This window comes from Monopterus albus, unplaced genomic scaffold (assembly GCF_001952655.1).
Source record: "Monopterus albus unplaced genomic scaffold, M_albus_1.0 scaffold136.1, whole genome shotgun sequence".
In the NCBI taxonomy this organism is placed as follows: domain Eukaryota; kingdom Metazoa; phylum Chordata; class Actinopteri; order Synbranchiformes; family Synbranchidae; genus Monopterus; species Monopterus albus.
In genome coordinates this window covers 392866-402662 of record NW_018128016.1, presented here as the reverse complement: position 1 = coordinate 402662, position 9797 = coordinate 392866, and the positions used below count along the sequence as shown (strand labels likewise).

Below are 9797 nucleotides of genomic sequence, written 5' to 3'. Positions count from 1 at the left end.
TGGTGGGGTAGGAGGTACTTTATTTTATGTGAGTCAAGTGTCAATGTTGACAGCTGTTTTGCAATAATACACAATTAAATGTGAATGAGCATTCATATGGAAGCTCAGTATACAAATGATGTTTAACCATTATTTGACCCCAAAGAGGGGGGGTGTCAGGCCATGCCGCCATAAATCTTCAGAGCCTCTCAATAAGTAATTTTACAAACCTAACCTGCCATTAAAAACTGCTTTGTATCCCTGAACCCCATCCTCACTCAGAGCATCTGCACTGTATTTGCTCAGGTTGCACAGTGGCAGGCCAAGCTGGTTTGGTAGCCAGATACCTCTGAGAACCAGGTCCGCCCAGTTATCCAACCACCCACACTCTTCTACTAAGATCATCAAACAAAATACACCACTAACAACCCCACTGAGTCAACAACTATATTATCAACAACAACACAGATTCTGGTTAGGTGTAGGAGTGAAGGCAAGTCTACAGGGTCATCAGGTGGGCGCCCTCTCGCTAACTGATGTTTTGTTGAGTTGAGCCCACGACACCGAGAACAATCAACAGTGTGTTCCAGAACCAGATTTACACTGTACTGTAATGTTAGCATCCTTTCCTGATTTTAGAAGGAAAATATTCTTGTATTTCCACAAATCAACAGAATGAGTATATGCAGATGTAAGCCCTTTCTAATCACCTACATTTTGAATAGTAACTAATTACATATTTTTATTTAATTACATGTGGCTAGTAACTCTCTTATACCAACCACAGTTTAAAAACCCGAATCATTCTCTTCTGAAGATGCCAATCATCGCTCTATCACAGAGTGATGAGACAGAACAGATTCTGTGAGTGAGGTAGCAGCTTACTGTGGCAAAATAAAGGTGGATATGAATTGTCTTTGCCCTCAGTGACTATTCCAAATGACAAACCCTAGAACTTTTCATAAAAATGCTAATGGGGATTATGGAGAGAGCCTGCAGCACCTTCCGTCAGCTGAAAGAGGCCATTATCTGCAAATGTAGTTGACATTAGTCCTGATTCAGTTCCTATATTTCCCTCCTTACACTGTCACTAGGTGAGGGATTAATGCATTTCAAAAGCATAATAGAGGTTCTTTGGAGTGGATGGTGGTTTCATGTCTCAGCCACAGTCGGGCTGGCGATCGGTATGTTGAATCATCATGGCTTCATGTGCGTGTGTGTGCTAAGAGCTAGGCAGAGGGCCTCAGCCCCCCCAACCACCGTCACACTGAATTACCGACTCAGTGGCATGGTATCATCACATCAAATTAGTCTTAATGAACACAAGCGAGTCAACTGAGGAGAGAGATAATCAAACTTTTATTAAATGACTTAATCTTCTGTACATGCATAATGTAATGGAAAGAAAGATGGGTCTGTAGTGTCTGTGTGTGGGAGGATGTGATTTACCCCAAAATGCGTGCATGTACTGTATGTGGAAGCACAGCTGTCAGTTGAACGTCTAAACGCTACAGAAGATTTTCCGTGGCACGAGCTCAGTGAGCAGCTCTTCGGCAGAAGCAAATGATCTAAAACACACAAAATATAACACTGCTACCAGCCAAGCCCGTTCCCTTGAGTCAACACGAGAAACGCAGTTCAAATAGTATGTTCTTTCAGGTCATTTGATTGTCAAAAAAGCACTGTACTGTAGCTCACGTATCTTGTTTGCTATAAACAGAGGAGCTACATCTCTATCAAATATCACACAGACCTTAACTTGTAAACGAGAGCAAAAGGCATTAAAAACAGAATCCACATATATACTAGACAAGAGTTCCACCCCCAAACATTTCATCAGTAACAGGTGTAATACTCAAGAAATCAACATTGAAATGCGTAAAGCATAAAACTGATATAAAGTCTCAGTTGTGCCCACTTTATTTATTAAATTGGAAATATTTAAAATTATTATTAAAACGATATTTTCTTCATTCAAGTTTGGAGATGCACCAGTGGGATTCAAATGTACCAAGAAATTGTTGGAAGGAAGTAAACCTGGAATTAATAAAGCACCAGGTTCATCTGTTTTTCCTCTCACAGGCACTGTGGCCACTTTGGTTGCTGGTACTGTAGCAGCAATTGTGTTGAATTTGTGTTGCTAGACAGTAGCTGTGCACTGGCCTCAGACACAGTTCACACTTTGCAACAGTGCAGATCTTTTTAAATGGACCTGGGTGACTGATGTGTGGACAGATATGGAATTATAGTACTTTTAAACAACTAATCAACTTTACAAAGACTGTGTGCACTTGTATTCGCAGCAAGTACATTCATTTAACTTTTAAGACCTTGCCAAAACACTGAACAAATCTAAATGGCCTATATACAATAGATTTACATTAAATATGTGTATGATGACAGACAATCCCCATGAGAAAGTATCAGGAGAATGTTAGCCCTTAGTTCACTCAGCTTTCAGAACAAATGGAATAAATCCTCCTGGGGGGATGCGTGTTAGGGCTCTGCGGATGACTACAGAATCAAACAGATAAAAGGCCACACTGGTGGGCTTGACCCATGGCGAGCGGCACGGAGAGGGGAGAGAGCAGAGATGCTCCATTCGTCAGGGTGGTTCTACCTCGTCAGCTGCCCCACCACTTTCAGCAGAGTCTTGTTCTCCTGTTTGAGTTGCTCGTTCTCATCTTCGATGTCATCCAGATCCTGCAAGAGGGCCAAACACAAAGGGGTTAGCCCTTTCTGGAGAGGTTTAGCCGCATAAATATTCAAGACCCTGCCTCTAAACCTCTGAGGGGCCTGGTCAGGTAAAAAAGTGACACTCCTCATTTTCAGTTTCTTCTATCAGTAGTGGTCATCTCCTGCTGGGGATGAGAGATAAAAATGGCTTTATGATCAAACAGATTGTTCAAGGTGGACTCTTTTTCTTAAGTGTCTTTATAATAACAGTGTAAAAATAATGTGATATAGTGACTGCGATTGCTTGTGGGGGTGAAGCTACAGAGAATTATCGCCTGAATCTGCAGCTTCCCTTGGTTTTATAGCTCATTGTTTAGGTGTCTGGCAGACAGGTTTGGTTATTATGGTTCACTGACACTGCTCTCATAAAGTAGTTATCAGTCACAACAGGCAGCTGCTGTTATTAAAAAAGCCTTTAAAAGTCACTGTATGCTGCCTGCTTTGGCCCAAATGGCAAACACACACAGTCAGTGGCTGAACAAAGTGGAGCATTACACTGCTAAAGACAGACAAACAGGTGACAAACTAAAACTTGAATAAATGAGTGGTCTCCTCCAGGATAACAGTGCCCTCATCCACATGGCATGAGGGGTCACTGAATGGTTTGTTGAGTATGAGTCAGATGCTGTGGCCTTCACGGTGACCAGACCTCAACCTAGCTGAACAGCTCATCAAAACACCGCATGAGGGAAGAATGGTGTACATCCCCCCAGTAGAGTTCAGGAACTGGTGCAGTGAAGCTGTTGGGGTTCCCTACTGAGACACATTATGTTGGGTTTTCTTTTTATTTGTCACCGGTCTGTATATATTGGTGGACACCAAAACCAGACTAAAGGAGAGTGAACAGAATGTTGTTCTGTATCAGCTGGGTGCATAAACAAGCAGCTGTTGCTAACAAGTTCACCATAAGAACATTAAAGTTAACAACTTGGTTCTGTTGCTGCAAAGTGTCCAGAAAAATCAGTTAGTACAAGTTAATGCAATGCAAAATCTCTAGTTTGCTCTACCATTAGATGGAAGATCTCAGCAGCATGTTTGGCACAGATGCACGTGCTCCAAGCTTTCTGCATGATTTCTCTCTTCAAAGTGCATCAAGTGGGTGATGCAGGTATTGCACATCAGCTTTATCAGCTTTATCTTTCCTTTCTTTCCCAAATCAATTTCTACAGTGACTGAGGGTTCAATCATTCTCTGCAGAGAAGTCAGACTGGATCAACCGTCATCTCTTACTTTCCCATCATGCCTTGCAGGAGTCTCTCACAGGGACATTTCTGATGACTATCACCACGTCAACCATCCTCACATAAAGCCCTTCTCTTATGACCAGCTTCTTGTCCATGTGATGCTATCAGCATGAAGCCTCCTGCAATATTGCACTCTGTGTGTTAGCAGACAGGTTGTGTGGTGTGCACCATAATCACAATTGTGTCCAAATAATAACCAAGCAACATTCATTCAACTTGTTGAATATAGCGTATCACAGACTGCTGTATTGGTTGGCAGAGCCTGACCTCTTTGCTTAGATGTGAATGACTAAGATTTGTTTTCTCTGAATATTTAAGACAGATCCATGTCTTCTCGCTGAATGTCCGACCTGTGAGGCCAAATCAAGCATAAACACACATGGCCCCTGCTAGTGGGTTCATGTCAGTGTGAAACGCTACACGTGTGATGAGTAGAAGAAACCTCAAACACACTCCTAACAACTGTAATAAAGCTCAACCGCTTATCCCCAAACATTCTCATGTCCCATCTGATTTTTCTGAAGAACAACTGAGTCTCACAAGGGCCATGTTCTGCCTTTGCTGATTTAACCTGAACATCTCTCAGTGTTTTGATAAGCAGTACATACACAATACATTTTTGTGTTGGAAGCTCATGAGGAGGGAATCTTTAATAGCCAGGATGACAGGAAGAAGAATTACAGCAAAACAAAGCTTCACTGCGCACACTAGCACCTTACTACTGTTTTTAGACAAATTAGTAAACTGATTGAAGTATCTTTGAAAATATTTTGTAGGAAGTCCAGCAGTGAAATAAAGCCATCCCTCTGAATGGTCTTTGCTCAGCATTAGAGAGAGACTGACAATTCCACACTGATTAGCTGAAGAAGGCGAGGTTGTAATTTGCTAATCATTCATTTTAGCTTGTGGCTCTACTTTACTGGATGTGAAATAACAAAGCATATACCATGTTACAATTCACTGACAGTTTTCATTGGAAGGGATTTGAACTCAGGATACTAATCAGACCACTCTTAACTTGTAGCTAGTCTGCCTGAGTAAAGCAAAACATTTAACCCCCGTCTGTTTTCTGCAGTAACATGGGGTTAAATGGGGTGATTTATTTCTTTCCAATCTATGGTTTGGACACTATTTGTCTAACATGAATGAAAATTCCCTGAAATGTAGCTGACACAAAGTCAGAAACTCAATTTGCCTGACACACACAATCACATCTGAAATTCTTATCAACCAGACAGCAAATTTATTTTTGGTGGATGAAAACAACAATAATAAAAGGTCTGTTGATGCAAGAAAATCACAGCTACTATACACAACTCCACTAAAATGCCAGATGATGATTTACAACCCCCACAGGCCACCCACACACAAAAACACAAAAGAAGGCACAAAATATCAGACATCGGAGCAGAAAATTACGCAGGATGACTGGACTCACTCTGTTCAGCAAGTCGATTTCCTCTTTCAGCTTCCCGATGAGCTCATCTTTGTCCTGGTGGGCTTTCAGCAGCCTGGCGCTCTCCTGGCGCTCTCTGGCCAGCTCCTGAAAACACACACAACATAAACAGGGGATTCAAATTGTGTTTAGGTTCATACCAATTGCTATGGGCCAAAGAAAAAAAACAAAACACTTCCCTGTATTTAGTCTAGTTATACAAGACAGATATTTCAGATCCACTGGGAAACTGCAGCTTGAAATAAAGAGCATGGGGCTGAGAGGGGACCGCCACTGGCCTGAGGACGAAAGTTCAAGCGTCTGTTTTCTGCAGTAACATGGGCTTTCTTCCTGGTGCACATCAGCATGAAACTGTTTCCATAGAAACCAATCAGGCAGGTACAATAGGAGGCACAAAGCCTAAATATGCTCATCAGTGAAACTATTCATTCTGGTTTTAAAGGCACTAGAGATAACTGCAGTTTGAATCTCATCTCACACCTGAACAAACTTCTCTTGTGCCTTTTCCCCCACACTAATGCAGGTTAAATTACAGGGTTGGCGGTTACTTCCAGAAGCATTTTTTGTTACATTTCTTGAGTTTCTCTTTTCATCCCAATGGCAATGAACACATTAAATGTAATGACAACACAAAGAAAAAAATCCATCATCTGTGGCTGCAGCAGCAGGGCTGAAAAAAAGCCTGACCAATAGTTTTACTCGGCACAAGCAAAACCACTGGATGGCCTACCTGCCTGTCAACCTAACTCCCTAATTGCGCACACTCTTTGCACTCAGTGCACGAGCCAAGAGTCTCCCACAAGGCGCTGCAGTTGCAGGCAGATGTGTTACTGCTCTGTTTTATAGCTAAAGCTAGCGAGCTATGGCAGAGAAGGTTCCCACAGCAGCTTTGGTTCACAAACCAAGACCATTGTCACAGGCCAGGCCTTCCCCTTTAAGACATATAGCCTTATAGGTAATGTTGCTGTTGCTGCCAGAAGCTGCTACCTGCATGCAGTGTGCAAGGTATGAGAGCAAGAAGAGAAGAGACTCCTTTTACATGCTGCCACGGAAGGGGAAAATACCAGGAGTAGTCAGCTTTAATTGTATAGATAGGACTGTAATGCAGTTAACAGGGCACCAAAGGCCGCATGCAGTGTTTGTGTTACCAAGGCAGAATAAAGCTTGTGTTTTGAACGGAGTTAGCTGGCCTCCCTCTTCACTTCTCCCACTGAAAAAGCCTGGCCTTCTAAGACTAGTTACCAGCTAGGAGCCAGGGCTAAAGTAGCACTCTACCTTTAATTCTCCATCAGTGGGTTTTACTCTGAATAGGTCAATAGGTCACCTGTGTGGTGACTCAGACATAGACACTGCTTGACAGATACATATTTAGATGATCAAACATCTCTGTATTGAGTTTATTTTTCTCTAAGGAACTAAAGTTCCAGCCTGAAGTCTTAAGAGATTCACCTGTTCTCATATGACCAGATGTGTCCGACACACAAAGCGCAATGTGCACAAAAGTAAGTGTGTCTAGTCATCTGACCCAGAGAAACTCCTCTCAGTGAAGTCGCTAAGGTCACAGCAGCAGTTAATTTAAAAGCCTTTTTTCAAAAGCCACCTGAGTGACATTTGATCCTGAGCTGAGTTTCTACAGAGGGTTAGCAGCGAGAGGCTGAGTGTCTGATAGGAGTCGACATATCTGCACTGAAAAAGGGTATCTCTTCAACAACGCTGAGAGAAGTTCTGCCAGCGCTGACCCACAGTTTCAGAACTGAAAGTAGAAATCGTCTGAACAAAGTGCCGCTCATACAGAGTTTGGGTTGGCCCAGAGAATCTGAGATGGACTTTTATAAAACTCATGGAGCACTGAAAAGCTGATAGAAATTAGAAGTGGTAGCAGAGTTCACACACCAAAAATCTACCCACCCAGAAATGTCTGTGCACTTTTAACCCTGTGCTAATGTGTGACAATTTGAACTAAAGAAACGTGTATATATTAATAAGAGTAGAATGAGACAGTGAATTGGAAATGAAAAAACAAAAACTAACCATCTAAAAGTTAACATCATTTGGTTATTTCATTGTGGATACACAAACAGGAATAGTAATTGGTGATATACAACCCCAAATCAGAAAAAGTTGGGACGGTATGTAAAATCAAAATTAAAACAAAATAATGAATGTGTAAACCATCTGTGTCCTGTATTACACTGAAACCAACACAGCAGCACATTATTTGATGTGACACCATCAGTTTTATCCTTTGTACAACATAAACACTTCCATTCTGATGCTGCAACACATTCCAAAACAAGTTGGGACGGCTGCGTTTCAAGGCCAGTAATGAGGTAAAATAATGAAATGGTGATTCCATTAGCAACAGGTGATGTCAACAGGTGACTGCATCATGATTTGGTACAACAGTGGCATCCAGGAAAGGCCGAGTCCTTTAGGAGCAAAGATGGGCCGAGGACCGCCAGTTTGCCAACATGTGTGTGAGAAAATTATTGAAATGTTTAAAAACAATGTTCTTCAGAGAAAGACAGGAAGGGATTTGGATCTGTCACCCTCTACGGTGCAGAACATCATTAGAAGATTCAAGGAATCTGGAGGGATTTCAGTGTGTGAAGGCCGAGGGCCGAGCCTCAGCTGGATGACCGAGCTCTCCGATCCCTCAGACGGCACAGCATCAAGGATCGTCTCTCTGCTATAAGTGATATAACCACATGGGCTCAGGATGACTCTGGCTCACCTGAGTCAATACGTAGTTACATCCATAAATGCTGCTTAAAACTGTGCTGTGCCAAAAAGAAGCCCTGTGTCAACAGTGTCCAGCAGTCGACTGCTCTGGGTTCAGAGCCATCTGGGATGGACCATCACACAGTGGAAACGTGCACTGTGGTCAGACCAATCAGTGTTTCAGGTCTGTTTTGGAAGGAATGGACGCCATGTGCTCTGGACCAAAGACAAAAAGGACCATCCAGACTGTTAGCAGCAACCAGTCCAAAAGCCAGGGTCTGTCATGGTCTGGGGTTGTGTCAGTGCCCAGGGCAAAGGTCACTCACACTTCTGTGATGGCTCCATTAATGCTGAACAATACAAAGAGATGTTGGAGCAACATGTGCTGCCTTCAAGATGACATCTGTCCCAGGGACACCCATGATTATGTCAACAAGACAATGCAAACCTCATACTGCACATCACCAAGGCCTGGCTGTGGAGGGAAAGGGGGCGAGTGTTGGACTGACCTGCCTGCAGCCCTGACCTGTCCCCAACAGAGAATGTCTGGCTCAGTTTGAAACGTAAATTGCATCAACAACAACTTGTTTGCAGGAAGAATGGGACAAAAGGACACCTGACACACTAAATCACTTGGTGTCCTCAGCCCCTTCTTTTGTTTGGAATGTGTTGCAGGCATCAGGACTGAAGTGAGTGTTTATTTTGAACAAAGAAATTTGATGAGGTGTCACATCAAATAATGTGCTGCTGTATTGTTTTCAATGTAATACAGGACACAGATGATTTACACATCACTATTTTCTGTTTTAATTTAGATTTTGCATATCATTTCAATGTTTTGTGGCTTGGACTTGTAAATTCCTTAAAACACAATCAGCAAGATATTCCAGGAAACATCGAGGCTGACTGATAATGACAGGCTCTTGAGCTCTGTTCCAGACTGGCTCCAACTCTCAAGAACAGCAGCACAAACCTCTTCAGAGCAGGAGGGTGACAACACCTGCCAACATTCAGAGTATTCTGAGTAATCTGGACCATGATAGGAACCAGCTCAGTGTCAGAGCAGATGCCTGTATTTACTCATCTTTTCATCAGTGAAAATAAAAATGTGTGTATGTTCTAAGGCTGATAATGCGGGAAAGTCATCGTAGACAAAAAACATGAGCTACATAATAAAAAAGGACCATTAAAGGAACAATACGACTTAAAACACTGAGTTAGATGCGGAGATTGATACTACTCTGATGCCTGTGCGTTAAGTATGGAGCTAGAAGGCGATTAGCTGAGCTTATGATAAAAACTGGGAATGGGAAAACAGTTAGTCTGGCTCAAAATAAAAAAATAATCCCCCCAGCACTTGTAATGCTCCCTAATTAACACATTGTGCTGCTGGTTATAGCACAGGACTCCCTGTAAAACTACAGCTTGTTTTTCCATTTTGGTTGGATTGTTTATTAAGCACACCAAATATAATGTGTTAATAGATGGGCTTTAATAGAGCCGGAAGGTGGAATTTTAATTATGGACTGAGCCACACTGTTTCTAGTCCTTACACAAGCTGATCACTCCCAGGCTGAAGTCCCATTGTTAATGAAAAGACATGAGTGGTATTGATCCTGAAACTTAAATACTCTAAGTGGTGTGTGTGTGTGTGTGTGTGT

At 42.3% G+C, this 9797-nt stretch overlaps 1 protein-coding gene across 1 annotated transcript in view; it reads right to left on the bottom strand.

The window, feature by feature from the left end:
- Positions 1–1321: 1321 nt before the first annotated feature.
- Positions 1322–9797, bottom strand: part of pawr (PRKC, apoptosis, WT1, regulator) — a 66797-nt gene continuing 58321 nt past the window's right edge. The window contains exons 6-7 of the mRNA XM_020613684.1: positions 5398–5502; positions 1322–2682 (exon numbers count right to left, since the gene is read on the bottom strand). Of these exons, the coding sequence (XP_020469340.1) occupies positions 2596–2682; positions 5398–5502 (192 nt within the window). The 3' untranslated portion in view covers positions 1322–2595. The remainder of the gene's footprint in view (positions 2683–5397; positions 5503–9797) is intronic.